Genomic DNA, 16,519 nt, shown 5'->3' on the forward strand with positions numbered 1-16,519 from the left:
TCAATTTATCAGGCATCAATGCTTCCTGGTTTTTACAGTGCGTTGTGGGACTTTTTAGGAAGACAGCCCTTAAAATGTCCGACTCCCTGATAAATGGCCATGAACTAGGGAGCTGATTGAGACACACCCATAGATTGTAAGATGTAGTTTCAAACAACCTATTTAACATGAGATTTGATTTAAGGGCTTTTTGTTCTTTTAACCTTTTTCTAAACAGCAGTAATATAAGAAGTAACTTTACATGTTTATCATGTTAGAGTTGACAACAATATTTGTAAAATAATGATTTTTGACCAAATTGTGCATCCCTTCTATCTACTTATCAGTATAACAGTCTTTCTGTATGTATAATTGCATGCAGGTTGTTACATGCTACTACAGTATGATAACATAAAATAGTGTATACAGTACACAGTCAAGGATGCCTAATACCACACAAGTGTCCCAGTAGAATTCAAAGCTCAGGCAGATGGATGAAGGGCGGACTTGATCTTAAATTAAAGACTAAGTGGTGTCTGACCTGTACTGAGCTTGGAAGTGCTCCTGAACGAAACTGTGTCGAGTTCCAGGCTGCTGTGAGTTTGCTGGGCCGGGGCAAGAACTCTCCTCCAATTCCACAGAATCCTGAGAGGTGCAAGCAGAAGGAATGAATAGAAAAAAATAGATTTAGTTGTTTTTCACATTGAATTAAATGTCAAACTGAGACAGATATAGCCAGTGTTACTTGTTTTCTATTCATGGAAATCTTATTGCTATACTATGGAGATACAGCAACAACACATCAACATTGATACAATTCATTTGCATTATAGTTCAGAAACTTGAGTTTGATGTCTGTTGGGTGTTTTGGGCCTAGATTTCTTTGGATTTTGTATCTAAACCTTCAATGTTCTTATGTGTAAATTTCAGGTTCATGTATTTATCACTTTACACTGCAAACATAAAATGACATTCTAGAAAATTGTGTTGCATCAGTTTGGGAAAGGTCCTTTTCTGTACTAACATGACAATGCCCCTGTGAGGGTACATAAAGAAGTGATTTACTGAGCGTGGATTTACTGAGAACTTGACTGTCCTGCACAAAGCCCAGACCTGAACCCCTATTGGACACCTTTGGTAAGAATGAGCACCAATTATGAGCCAGACCCCATAATCCAACATATCAACATATAGGCTAAGATGTGATTAGGCTAAATGATATTGAGTTATAATTATTAAGAGAGGATTTTTTATCATTTCATGTACCTTTAAAAAAAGGATTTTTTTTTTTTTTTAAGTGTCAGGATGTGGGCATTATGGAAAGTCATATATGAAAAACATATAATATAATGCATGTATAAAGGGAGGGAATTACAGTTTTTCTCAATCGATTTGACACATTTCTCCAAACTCAGGTCACTGTGCTCAAAACAGTTAACACAGTAACCTGAACACTTTGTAACTGTCCTAAAAAGGTTGTACATTTTCCTTCATTTCATGCAAATTACAAATCACATGCAGAATTTTCTCAAAACACTGTGCACAAAATTCTCAAATGTTTACACAGTAGATCATACAGCCAACCAAAACTTTAATATATCAGGAGAAAAACAACTGCAGCTCTTTTTATTGGTTTTACAAAAAAAAAAAAAATCATTTGTGCACCATTTTTCCAAACACAACAAACAACGGAGTTAAATTCTCAGTTGTACTTGGAATGTTCTCATTTAGCCCCAAATACATATCTGCTGATTAGTAATACACAAAACACAGGAAAAGCAAATTTCCTAATTGTTTACGCAGCTATCTCAATTACAAAAACTATAAAAGGGGAAAAGAAACAAAAAAGAAAAAGAAGAATGGGAAAAGGAAGAGGTATAAGAGTGAGAGGTTTTTGGAGAGGATAGAGGAGTGGAAAAGGTAGAAAGAGATGAGAGGAGAGGAAAGGAAAGGAAGAAAGAGATGAGGGGAAAGGAATAGATCGTATAGGTAGAGGAGATGAGTTGAGGATTTAGAAAGAGGAGTAGAGGGAGAAGAGACGGTAGAGTGGAAGGCAATGGTATTAGTTGAAAGAGCAAGAGAAGAAAATATAAGAAGACATGGACAGAGGGGAAAGGGAGAGCAAGGTGTAAGAAGAAGTTTCAGATGAAATCAGAGCCAGCCTAATTGAGCATGTCTTTCCTTGAAGGAATCTGGACAGAGAGTTCAGCCCAACATAACATTGTCCCACAGTTAATGTCCCTGGACAATAAGCTGCAATCCACTGGTGTTGTGGCAGACAATGCTGTCTTGGGGTCCCACAACACAGAAAGGCTTCTACATTTTTTAAACTCCCTCAATGAAATTCACTTTCCGCAGGGTGATCAGGAGCAAATTGAGCGAAATTGTGTTGTTTGGGTCAATTTCCAATTTCACCATTCAGCATTTCAGGACGGTGTTCCTTCCAGCATATTCTCCTCTTGGAGATGGAAAGTATATGATCACAACAACCAAGTATTCGTCAAGCGATGGAAGAGGTATTTGGAGAAGTTGAGGCACAAGGATGGATCTAACATTCACAGCTTTTTTTCCCCCCACGATGCATGACTCGTGAAAATATAGAATCTTTAAAGTTCATTGATTCAATGATTGCAGTATACATTTATTTATTTATTTATTTATTTATTTATTTATTTTATTGTTTTGGGGCGAAAACTCATTGTTATACAACTAAACTCTTCATTAAAGAACACGATTAAAGTATTTTCATTCATGTATTTGTGTATCTACAGCTGAACTTATTATCACATCAGAGAGCACACTTGTAGTTTTGATGTTGCTATTTATTTTTGATGAATACATTACTAGAATAAGCACTTCAGTGATACTGAAATGTTTTGCCAACATAAGAGTGTTTAGTTTGCTGTGTTAATTGTTTTGAGAGCAACTACATTAATTTGAAGAAATGTGTCAAGTCGATAGAGAAACACTGTAATTAATTAGACACTACAACAGGGGCCATTCTGAGAAGTACACAATCAAACTTATTTCATTTTCATTTTTATATTGAATGAGATGCCAGCAATACTTGAACTACCAGTTATTTCTCTTAGAAACATGGCAAAACATCTAAACCCATAATGAAGATGCACCAGCAAATGCAACGAGAAATTTAGCTTTATGGCATTCAAAGAAGGTCAAAATGTGGCAAAATCTTTGCAAAACGCAAAATATGTACCAATACGTATCTGCGGTATCCAACAGAAATGAACACTAGAGGCAGTAAAAACAGGAAGCACTTTTAATCGTTTTTACACACAATTATGATTACAGGGGCAGATTTTGAATTAATGAAGACTTCACGCGGCTCCTTGCACATTTAGGTTTTACAGACTTACTAAGCTTGCTCGGTAGCTCAGCTGGTTGTACTTGTGAATCGGAGAGCTCGGGTACGAATCCCATGAAAGACGAGTCACGATAAAAGAGCTCAAAGACAAGAGTTTAAAAAAAAAGCTAAAATGGCATGGTTACATTTGCATTTTTGTGTCACATTTGCTTTTGTTAACATTATCGGGTAGGTTTAGGGATTAGTGTAGGTATACATTATTTTAAAGCGCCACTCATTGGACATTTCAATTCAGAACTGCGGTGATATGTACAAACTACATTCGTTTTTAACGCCACTCACTGGACATTTCACTTTGAAACTGTCGTGAAACGCACAGCGCAACGTATTTTGCATTTAGCAAAAATGTTGCCACAGGTACGTTTTTCTAATGAGCCTGGGCTGAATAAATGAGAAGAAGCTTTGTAGAAAAATAAAATACTACATTTACGGACATTCTTTCCTGATTGGATTAGAATTCTGCTCATTTTGCTTCATACGTTTTTACTAAGGTTAGGCTATGCACGGATAAACAGACATGTTCGATTTGGATGGGATTAACCATCTGTGAAACACAAATTTACCTAACCTCCTCAGGGACAACTAGTTCTCCAAACAGGGCTTAAGACATTCAGGGAATTATGGGGAGCAGTCAGAGAAAATGAAATATTATTCTATGCAGAGCGGGGAGAAAAATGAAACCGTCAGTATGATAAAAGTCATCTGATTATTCAATGCAAATCCTAACTGCGGAATTAAACATGTCCTTGCATAAAATCTTTCCATATTGGAAGAGAAGGAGATGAATTTATACCTTAACACACACAAAATAAACTAGTATCTTTAGTGAACTAAAAGGCAGAAAGGGTGCTGTCAGACAGTGGTGATAACAATGTCATGTTCACACTGAGACTGAGGCACTGAGCGAAAAAGGAAACATTGTTTGTGAGAAGAACTGTTATACAGTAAGTTAGAAGGAGAGACAGAGAGAGATGGAGCATAACTCTCAACCTGCCTGTGGTCTCTTTCCTTATTCATATAAGATGAATTGTCAAGCTTTCGGTGCAGACTCGAAGAAGCACGTTCTCAAAACTGGGTCAAAAGCCACTTAGCTGGACTTTAGAACAAAGAATAGATGCCTCAGTTACAAGCCTGAGCAGCATTTCTCTCTCTGTCTCTCTCTGTCAGAGTGCATGCTGGGAGTGAACGGAGCGTGGTGAGAGTGAGTGCGTTTGTGGCTGAGTGCTAAAACTTTCTATCTTTTTTGTGTGCGTTTGTTCTTTGTGTGTTAAATTTGTCATTTTATTAGCATTTAAAGGTGCTCAAGTCGGCGTCGTGTTGAATTGCTCACTTGTACCTGTTTTACATTTAAGTAGCCCTTCTAAAAAGGTTATACTGTCCAACATAATTATACAGTCTTGTTATGGAAAATTGGTTTCCCTCTTGATTGTAAGTCACCATTGGTGAAGCATCTAGTCTCATTTAGAAGACAAGTTTTCATGGAGTTGATGAAATCGTTCTGGGGTGCACTTCCTGTACAACGACGTAACTCGCTGCTTAACTACCATAGTACGATGCATCGTTGAAGAAATCAACTAGCTAGTCACGACTGTTTTCCGAAACCGTACTGTCGCAAATTGGTTATTTAACCAATTTAAGTCGGTTAATGATGTCATGCAGTGGTGGAGTAATAACTTATTTTAATGAATCTGTTTGAGATCGAATTAATGCTAGACGTTTTGCTATAAATTACAGACATGTCATCTGATTATTTTGCTTTGTTTATATATTCAATCATAGGGTCCTTCTTGCGTACCAGAGCACATATGCACTCTTCAAAAACTATGCTTTAAATCTCTTGACAAACTAAAAGACGTAAATGACATTTGTATGTATTCTAAATAAAAGATATAGATTGTACGGAATGTCAGCTTGCTTATTTGGCTCAAGATAAGGATTTATTGAGTCCACGTCATGCAAACAAGAAACTATGCTTCTAACCACAGGTTAACCTGTCGATCCAACCACACAACTTTGCGATGCTGTTTGCGAATGTTCGTTAGAACTAAGTTTTCGGGAAACACAAACTCGGTGAACTATGCTGATAACAATAAAACTTGCGACCATAGTTGGCTAACGATGCTTTTGGGAAACGCACCCCAGGTTTTTAAGTTCAAAATTGATGGCTTTGACTACACAGTGTTACATCATTGCAACATCTGATCATGGACACGGACATTGCCGGTACATCCGTGATCAAAGCCGTTGAGGATGAGCCGATTGTATTGAGGCTGCTGAGAATAAACCTGATGCAACAGAGATTATTACTAAGCCTAGTAAAACTGGCACGCTCTCTAAGTCCGATGAGCAGGCTGAACATTTTCAAAACATTTGTGTGGCAGATGCTGATGAAATGGATGAAGAAGAAAATGATGTTGAATTTGAGAAGGAAGCAAAATCGGTTTTCAAAAAGCTGTGGCAAGGCTTTTAAACAAGTCAAGAAAGATGATGGTGGTAGGGAGGAATCAGACAGTGATAGAGATTCCAGTGTTCAAATCTGTCTATGAGTTCTCAAAATGAAAACTTGTGTTGATTGTATAAAGCTGAAGACATTAGCAAATTTCCGCAAGAAACAAAGGAAATGAAAGAAGTGCAAGTTGAAGTTTTTCTCTGATTGTAAACAATTTATCATCAATCATGTGAGGTATCTATGGGCCATTCTACAGAATTGGTTCAAAGTCAGAGTTGGAAACGTCTTGAAAAAATATATATATATTTTTTTTTTCACAAATTTTGTGTGTATGCAAATTGTATAATATCCAAGGTACACCTTTCTAGTAATTGTGCAGTTAATTATCATATTGTATTTTCAGAAAGTTTTGAAAAAAAAATTCCTCTCCCCAAATTTGTCACAACCGAAACACAATAATAAATAATTTAATAAGGCTTATATTGACCTATTAATATTTTGTTTACATCTACCATGTAAATATATTTTTTGCTATTTAAAAAAAAAAAGTTTTCACAGGTAAATCAATAATTACAATTTTAACAACATTTCAAGAGTAATTTATAAGATTTGATGTATTTTGAATCCAATCTTTCTTTGTAAAAGGTATTCAGTTAATCATACTGATTTCAAAGTTAAGGATTTATTAGTCTGAATATACATTGAACCAAACACTATAATAACATCTTAGTTGATAATTCAATATACTTTATTTTAGACAAAACATGCATGTTTCGGTCATGATGGCACATTTTCGCTAGTGACAGTAATGTTTTGGTAGCGACCACATCACATTACAGAATTTTAACTCACATACTAAACCACTACTAAAACATACTAAGATACTAATGATTTGCATAACTGTACTAAAATTTTGTTTATTTCCCCCAGATAAATTATTTTGTGTTCCTTTTGTCACTACCAAAACAGTGATGACATGTTTCTGTCATGACTGTTTCGGTAGTGACAATTTTAGATATTTCTGAGCCTAGTTCAAATATGATAATCAGCACATGATTAACTAGCACAGTTCTGAACAGTTGTATACACACAACAACTACATTTTATTGAATAACACTCAAAAAACCATGATGTCACAACTGAAACTTCACCACGTGTTTCGGTAGTGACAATTTTAGATACTTTTGAGCCTAGTTCAAAGATGATAACCAGCACAATGTTACCTAGCACAGTTCTGAACAGTTGTACACACATAAAAACTAAATTTAATGGAATAACACCCAAAAAAGTTTGCTTAATTGCAGAAAAAAAGGTGTTTGGAAAGACTTTTCCTTAAAGTTACACACAAATTTTCTGACTTTTGAACACATTTCCCTCAAAATGATGGTACCTATCTACAATGAAAGAGAGGCTATGAGAGAGAGGGACACAGGGATATTTCCTGATTAAAAACAACTAGGGGTGTGGTTAAAATCAGTCTGAGACAATGGACTTAAACACACACTGTTTCGGTAGTGACATGAAAATGCGGGACACATTTTTTTACATAAAGTTTCATGATTTAAAAATAAAATATAAAATAAATGTTTCAAAAGAAATCAAAAAAGATATTTTTAAAAACAACAAATGGAAAAAAAAATAACAAAACATTTCACTATCATTTTCACAAGTTGGAATTTAGAGGTTAGGGTTCGGGACAGCTACCTCCCAATTGAAAGTACCCAATAAATGGTGATTTTATATGTATTAAGCTTACTGAGATTATTGGTTTTCTGGGGTTATTGTGGGATTTAATAGATAATAGAAGGATCTTTGTAAACATCTAAAATTTAAGTACTTAAATGCTTTTTAAATGTGTTTTTTAAAAGCAGTTTGCACCAATTCTGTAGAATGGCCCCTATATGAAAGAGGTAGCTTTTCAAGATGTAGAGGTTTACCGTCTTCAAAAAAAAAAACAAAAAAAAAAAAACAAACAAACAAGGATGATGAAGCTATTAACTTTATTATTTATAGGGAAGACTTACATTGCTTCTCTTGTTGCCCTTCGACGGAAAATTACAACCAAAAGCCGCACAATGTGGCATCATACCATCATGTGGCATCATATCACATCAGCATCATGTGGTTCAAACAGTAGAGCGTTTGCGCTTGCAATGCGAAGGTCATGGGTTCGATTCTCAGGGAGAGTTAGAACTGATAAGAATGTAAATGTGTACCTTGAAATGCAATGTAAGTCGCTTTGAATAACCAAGTGTCTACCAAATGCGTAAATGTAAATCATATCAGTATTTTTTTTCAGAGTTGTGAAAAAATAGCAACAGTAGCTCACCAAATTCAACCATTTGACGTCATCGACGCACAGCTAAAATGGCCCTTTAAGACTTTTCACTTAAAATTACTGGAAATAATTCAAATGTCACATTTCGAAAGGATATAGACAAAGTAGACATCTGCAGAAATAGAGTGACTATTTGTTGTTAAAAAGAAACCACAGATTACCATATGTTAGAAAATAAATTCAAGACCATGTTTTCATAATAGTAATATCAAGTCTATGTACCTATCTGTTTGTCTTATCACAGAACTTGGGATGAGGTTTGAATGAGTTATTGCCTTTAAAGAGATATGAGGTCAAACAGATACCCATCACCAGCATCAGCAAAACAATAGAAAATGCTAGACCACACAGATACTCATGGGTATTATATATCAGAATGTTTCATTCAGCAGACAAACTCCAGCCCAAGGACTCGCCCTTGCAGAATAACTGCTGCTGTTAACAATGACTGTCCTCCGAATTATTCACTGCAGAATCACTGAAGATGCAAGTAAATGTGTCTATTGAACATCACTGTCTTCTGTGAATCATTTTGGATTCAGTTAAGTTTAGTTAAGAACAAGTCTCTCATATAAAGAAAGCTGTTGTCACTTTCTTTAACATTATGATTTCAAAGATTCAGATACGCAGTAAGTAAATGCTGTTTGTTAAAATATAAGTGTTTGTGAAGAGCTGTGAGCTGTTAAGTGGAGAAAGAGGCCTAAGGAAGTGGTGAAAGAATTGAGGAAATATGGAAAGAGATGTGAGGGAGTGGGGAAAGAACTGTAAGGAAATGAGGATGAGTTGTGAGGAAGTGGGAGAAGAACTGTGAGGAAGTAGGGAAGTAACTGTGAGAAAGTGGGAAATAGATGTGGAAGGAAGCAAGGAATCAAGGAAGAGCCCTCGCTGTGAAGAAGTGTTGTAAAAATCAGAGAAAAGAGCTGTGAGGAAGTGGGGAATGGCTACATGAAGTGAGGGAAGAGCTTTGACAAAGTAAGGGCAGAGATGTGAAAAATACAAGGAAGAGCCATGATGAATTGACGGAATGTCCATGGTAAGGAAAGTAAGGGAAGATCTGATAGAAAGAGGGGGCAGGGTTGTGAGGAAGAAAAGAAAGAGTTCTTACAAATTTAAAAAAGGAAAATTTGCAGAGAAGCAAAAGGAAAAGCTTTGAGGAAGTGGGGGAATATTTATAAAGAAGAGAGGGAAGAGCAATGAAGAAGTTACAGAAGAACTACGTGGAAGAGAAAATAGGGTGAAGAGTAAGTGATGTAGAAGCTATGAAAAAGTTGGGTAAGTGGAAGAAAATCTGGAAGGGAATGAGGGATGAGTTGTGAACATGTGAAGCCAGAGAGAGATAAGGAAGCAAGGAAGGAGTTGCGAGGAAGTGAAGACAGACCTGTGAGAAAGTGTGGGAGAAAAGGTGTGAGGAAGAAAGCTGTAGCAAGATCTAAAAGGAAGTAAAGGAAGGTGAACTGCGTGAAGCGTTATGAAGCAGTGAAGGAAGGGAAGTGGGAGAATTGGGACAGATTTATAGAGATGGAAGCGCTATAAGAATGTAGGGCAGTGTGGAAGTACCCTTATTGTGAGGAAGTACGGGGATAGTTGTGAGGAAGTGGTGCAAGGCAACAGGGAACTGTTGGAAGAGATAAAAGGAAGGTTTGTGATGGAGTGAGGAAAGAGTTATGAGGAAGTAAGGGCATAAGTGTGAAGAATAGAAGGAAGAGCCATGATAAACTGAGGAAATTCCTATAGAGGAAGTGCTAACAGAAAATGTGGGCAGAGTTGTGACAAAGTAAGGAAGAGTTGTGCACAAGCAAATTGATGTTTTGAGGAAATGAGGGAAGAGCTATGAGGAAATGAGGAAAGAGTTTTGAACAAATAAAGGCAGAGGCCTGAGGAACAGAGGAAGGAGTTGTGAGGAAGTGAAGGCAGAGCAGAAGTGGGTGAGAATTGTGGCAGAAAGTCTTAGAGGAAGAGAGAGAAGAGCTTTGAAGAAGAGAGGTAAGTGCTGGAAGAACGTGAGGGAGGAGCTGTGAGTGTGGAAAAAAACTGTGATGAAGTGAAGGAGAAGCTGCGAGGAGGGCGAGACGTTGTAAAGAAGTTAAGGAAGGACTAAGATGAAATAAAGGAAGGGCTGTAATAAAAAGTAACCAAATCATGCTGAATTTACAAATCCTTTTTATCCACTACATTCATCTGTCTGCCCACAGAGGACAATGTGAGTACCTTCCTGTTGTTTGTAAGGAAATCCACTGAGATCCACACAGATCTCTGCTTCCTGCCTTATTTCTCTATTCCTCTATATAGTCCCTGTAGTATGAAAACACCTGAAACATTCTTGCAACCAATGAATCAGAAACACGTCAAGTATTTACCTCCTGTCACAGAAGCATTGCTCCAAGTGTCATTATAAATATACACAGCCCTTTACAAGAGTTGATAAAAGTTATTCCTTACTGGTCAACAGTTCAGAGAACAACTTTTAAAACTTCATTTTTTGTTAGTACTATGGGTCTCCGTGGGCTTTCTCCATCCCTCTTTTTCTGTCTCTCACAATAAGAACAAAGACCATTGAAGTTGACAAGAAATCAGGTAGAAATGTTTGGCATGGAACCTTGTCCCGAACACACAGCTGTCTGAGATGCAAGTATAGCTCCATCTTTCATCCAGATTCTTGTTGATCCAGTGAAAAATCACAAAATACATTGCAAATAAGCCACCATTACAGGTATAAAATGGCCCCAAGATGTACACTTAAATAACACACAAAAAGTGCATGAATTACAAAATAAAATATCAAATTGAATTGGAGAAATATAGCACACACTTTAAGCAAAATGTTTCATAAGAATTATGAATCATGCCAGGTTTCAAAGAAAAAAACATATAAACAAATTAAAACAGATGTAAACATTTGATTATATAAGTATTTAATTATTACCAATAATAAATTTTAGATGTAGTTCCAGACTATTTATCATATTATTATTACTTGTACTATTGATATATCTAATTATTATCTATTATATTTGAATGGAAGTTTAAGACATTTGAAACATCAACCCTAATAAAAACTCTGTTGTTGGTCCAGTTCCTTAATCCTTCCTTCCCTGTGATCTGGTTTAATGCACTTTATTTGTATATGCGGCTTGTTTGTTGTGTGTATTGTCTTATGCAGTGACCTGTATATTGCTTGTGAGGTGACCTTGGGTGTTATAAGGCGCCATTAAATAAAATGCATTATTATTATTATTATTATTATTATTATTATTATCAGAGGCATTTAAGAACTGTATAGAGATTTCAGCTCTGTAGTGATGCATAGGGCACTTTCTTTACCAGAAACCCCTCCAAGATCCTTTTATTCTTCCATCAGTTGGGCGGCACCAACAGTCATGTGAAAAGAAAGGTGGGAGGTCAGCGAGAATGGAGGAACAGGCAGAGAGGCATGTAAAGGGGGATGAAATGCTAGTCTTGCACGAAAGGGGCTGACTCACAGCTATTCTTTCAGACACACATAGCAGCTGCTAATTCAGGCTATTCAGCCGGGGCTTACGGTATCACAGCAAACACTGGGACTCACAGGATAGGAAACTCACAGGCATTTCACTCTAACAACCCTCTATCTCTGTATGTGTTTATCCATATGTCACTTTATCTATCTCTCCATTTTTCCATTTCTGCATTTCAATTAGACATTCACAATCCGTTTCTCTCTCTCTCTGTACTCGCTTTCAGGGCTTCCCAGAGGCTCTGATCTGCTGGGTTTATAGTAATTTAAGAGAGGTCACGCACCTCTTTTCATACCCAAGCGCAGCTGCTGAAAAACATTCTTTTATTGTATTACCTGGCTTGCATTTCTTGAGTCAAAGAGCAAGAGTAGAGCAGGATCTTTCTGCCTTTACTCACTCTGCCTAACACTATGAATGGATCAAGCTTTTACTCAGTTCCTATTTTAATGGGATACCCAGTTAGAAGGTTAGAAGGCTCCCTGTTTCAATGTTTTCAACATCACTTTTCAGCAGCGGGGGAGCATTACCGCCACAAATAAAACTTCAGGGTTTCGGCACAAGAAATCATACCTGAGTGGCCAATGTGAGTTTGCAGGACGCAAGTCAAGTCAAATTTCTTTTTAAAGCATTTTTCACAATACACAGCGTTTCTACGGAGCCCCTAACTGACGTGGTGGTGTAAAAATTTGGGATGAGAGAAAAAAAACATTTTTTAAATCTTTTGCGTTCCCTCGCAAATACTGTTGTGAGCTCGGACAGACACTACCTGTTTAATGTCCCACTGGCAGCGTTTCAGACAGCTCCATATGTTTGAACTTGGACTCAAATAAAGAAATGCGGTCAGTGAGTGCTTAGGAGTTCAGTAAAGTTGGCAATATATTCACAGATTCGACCTTCCCGGATCAATATTTGTGAGCAAAACGTTAAAACTATAGACAACGAGCAACAACCCACTTTTCCTCAAAACGAGCTTTATAATATAAATTGGTCTCTAAGCAGGCGACTGAGGGACAAGTCCGAATAAGAGAACCAAAACCATTTTGCACATTTTATATTCAATATTCAAAAGCACGTTATCAAACTAAATGTTGTAGTATGACCAGTAGGAGACCATTGATGTGTTAACTAAATGTGGTGACATTACAGTGTGTAACATTGAAGTTAATGACTATTTAAAGTTTTTTGGGGGTTTTGCACTTTGCAGACGGTCCCTTCGGACTTGTCTCTCAGCCGCCTGCTCATAGAGATCAATATTATAAAGCTTGTTTCGTTAGGCTACTATGATTGTAAATAGGTGTAATTTGTGTTTAAACAACGTTTAGCTTACAAGTTATTGATCCGGCAAGTTCGAATCTGTAAATATATTGCCAACTTTACTGAACTCCTAAGCACTCACTGAGCGCATTTATTTATATTTGAGTCCAAGTTCAAACACTCTGAAACACTCCATTGTTAACTTACGGAGCGGTCTGAAGAGGAGCCCTTTTGCGAGGGAACGCAAATATCTTCGCGAGGGAACGCAAAAGTTTTGCGAGGGAACGCAAAGTTTCTCAGGGGAACGCAAAAGATTTGAAAAATATTTGTTTCTCCCATCCCAACTTTTTCCTCCCACCACGTTCCTTTAGAGGCTCTGAACGTTTTAAAGCAGCTTTACAGAATGCTTAAAAACAGTTTTAACGCTTTTTTTAAGGCTATTTTTGTATATTATATTGTATTTAGTGTAGCACATATATCAGTGCCACAGTGTCTCGGGCACACACCTGAGCGTGTGAAAAGTCATTATGAAACTGATAGTATCTGTCATCAAGTTATACCATTAAACATTAGAAGGTTTTTAAAATTTATTTAAAAAATAAATAAAAATAAACTTAGACCTGGATGAATCATTTGCAATAAGATCTATAACATGCATTTACAATGGTGAATTTTCATTTCATGCCTACTTTAAAAGATATAAATGGTGCAACACTTTACACTAAGTTTTCTTTTGTTAACTATATAAGTTAATATGAACTAACAATGAACACTTTTTAGTTATTAACCTTAGTTTTTAATCTGAACATTTAATAATACATTTTTAAGATCAAATATTGCATCATTAGTTAATGCACTGTGAACAAGATAATTATCAAGATTAACAATGATTAATAAATTCCATACAACTTTTCAAATTTTGTGTAATTTAAATGGCAATGTTGAGAAATATAGAGTTTGGCTTTAAAGTGGAAATAAAGCAGTCAGTAAAGTTACAATTATTTAGTAAATGGATTTCCACTCTAATCAAAAAATTATATAACAAGCACTATAAATGTAACCATTTAAAAGAAAAAAAAAAGGATGTTTTGTTATAGCTACAACCGGTGAGACATTGGAAGACAGTCAGAGAGTGAAAGATAAAGAGAGTCTGTTTATGTGTTTTATGCTGTTGTGGGAGGTGTTTGTTTTTATCCAGGAAGAAGACCGGATTGGTTCCTGCAGTCTGATTGGTGCCACGCTCTGATTGATCAGCTGACACCTGGGGCACGTTCAAGTTCAAAACGGTGCGCAACGTTTTGCTACGGTTTCCGGGTTGAACGTCATGTTTCCTGGAAACGGCGTGCACCGGTGTGCAACGGGGTTTGAGATACGTTTTCTCTTGTTTGGTGGATGTGTCAGAACTGCAGTCCAATCAGCAGCAACATGTATATAAAGCACGCGGTATTAAAGTGAACTCGCACAATGGGTTCAACACATTTACAAATGTGTTCGATGCAGCTCGGTATACGCAACAACTGAGGATATTAGAAGACATGTTTGTCGTAAGTTTTATTGTAAAAATATAGGATATCAACATAATGATGTAGTTGTTTATATTTTTAGCTTCATTGCAAGTGTATGACATTTGGTATAGAAATAAACAATGGTAATTAAGTGCTTTTCCTAAAAATGAAAAAGAAAATACAGGGTATTAAAACAGTATGAACTACAAATAAAGTCAGTATGTGAGGCTAAATAGATGTGTTTTAGTCTGAATTAGGTAAGATGTGTGCTTCCATTTCAGTTTCAGCAATCCCTTCACTCGATTGGGATGTTCTCTTTTGTTCTGGGCGGCAAGTGCAGTAACTGTAACATCGGGCATATTTTTTTTATTTTTTTATTTTTTTTATTCATTTAGCTGACGCTTTTATCCAAAGCGACTTACAATTGCTATATATGTCAGAGGTCGCACGCCTCTGGAGCAACTAGGGGTTAAGTGTCTTGCTCAGGGACACATTGGTGTCTCACAGTGGATTCGAACCCGGGTCTCTCACACCAAAGGCATGTGTCTTATCCATTGCGCCACACCACCCCCCTTTACATATTTTGTAGTATTAAACACATATGTATACCGACTACATCAGGCTCAGAAAATTCTTCACAAAGAACACAAAGAATGGCCTTCTCAGCTGCCATAGTTGCAACTCTTGTGTCATCAGAACAGTGTTCAACGCATCACCGTTTCTGTTTAAAAAACGTTGTGCAACGTTTTGTCGGGGCTGAACGCAGCCCTGGATGTGTATAAAAGCCTCCTTTCGTTACTGCTTTCATTAGCCTTGTGCTTACTCGCTACACTTTTCTTGACAGTGTATTTGTAAGACTGTTCAGAGTGTGCATTCTGGGGTGTGCATTTGAGAATGAAGAGAGTTTAAGAGAGATGAGTTTGTTAGTTTCTTGTGAACTGCCATATTCGTGATAATGACTACCGCCTGTTTAACGACCTAGATTCCAGATTACCACTGCACTGATTTATTTGCTCTTATACCTGTATATACTTGTGCTTTGGATTTGGGAGGTAGGGAGACCGACGCCACTTTTTTGTTTGATCTTTATTGCCTGTTTTGGATTAGGGAGTTGGGGAAGTAATTGAATTTTCTTTTCTTTTAACCGTATCGTTTCCTTTTTTATACATTCCGTCCTTTACCTTAGACGGGGCGTAACACAGTAAAAGATGAAAACTGGACAGCCACAGGGAATCAGAATACAAAAGGAAGGCCACTATAGCATTGGTCCAGGATGTCATTTTTTTTAAGTAAAAAAGTTTTATAGTGTAAAAGCAAAAGGACAGAGTCAATTTTCACTCATGCCACGGAAACCGAGAATACATATTTCTACTTGTGATTCCACGTTTACCAATCAGGACTCCATACGTTGAATGATCTCCAAACGCAACGTCATCTACCTTGCCATTATCTTTTTTTATCCTTTTGCATTCCGTGCAATAAAATTAACCAACTTTTCATGCTGACTTACTTTTGTATGCTTATTTTTTTATCAGCCCAGAATTGCCTTGCAAATAGCACTGGAGCCCTCTATTGGTCAACTACTTGATGTTTATCTATTAATACTAGTAACGATTACAGCAAAGAACAGAATCGAAACTATAATAAGAGTCAACCAACCCTGTGACATCACAGGTTGTAGTACTGCAAGATGGTGATGCCCTTGCTACAAAAGCTATACAAAAGCTATATATTTTTTTTAATGGTTACAATTTTTGATTATAGAGTGGAAATCCATTTACTAAAATGTTAGCTTGACTGACTGCTTCATTTCCACTTTAATTTTCAATAGTAATATCTTGGTAGAGACAAGACAAATTTCAGAAAGAATTACTGTGCAAGAAAAAGTTTTCGTGATGTCTATCCTTATATGTTTAAAAATTACTCATATTGTGGTATGAGTACTTGCATCGACTGAAATTTCAAGAAACCACATTCTATTGAGTTGTCCTTGTGGGCTGCATGTACAAACAAACATACAACGCAACCACTTTAGTCTGATTCTCAAACAAATGACTTAAATGAGTCAGGTCTTTTTTTTTAAACAAAACATAAGGTGTGATCAATGTAGCCTGA

At 36.7% G+C, this 16,519-nt stretch overlaps 2 protein-coding genes across 2 annotated transcripts in view; one reads left to right on the top strand and one right to left on the bottom strand.

Moving 5' to 3' along the window:
• stx8 (syntaxin 8) overlaps positions 1–16,519 on the top strand; it is a 614,579-nt gene that overhangs the window by 470,967 nt on the left and 127,093 nt on the right. The gene's annotated exons all lie outside the window — the stretch shown is intronic.
• usp43a (ubiquitin specific peptidase 43a) overlaps positions 1–16,519 on the bottom strand; it is a 101,489-nt gene that overhangs the window by 55,417 nt on the left and 29,553 nt on the right. Inside the window, exon 3 of the mRNA XM_084426271.1 lies at positions 521–624. Within this exon, the coding sequence (XP_084282397.1) occupies positions 521–624 (104 nt within the window). The remainder of the gene's footprint in view (positions 1–520; positions 625–16,519) is intronic.

This window comes from Rutilus rutilus (assembly GCF_951802725.1).
Source record: "Rutilus rutilus genome assembly, chromosome: 12".
NCBI classification, from domain to species: domain Eukaryota; kingdom Metazoa; phylum Chordata; class Actinopteri; order Cypriniformes; family Leuciscidae; genus Rutilus; species Rutilus rutilus.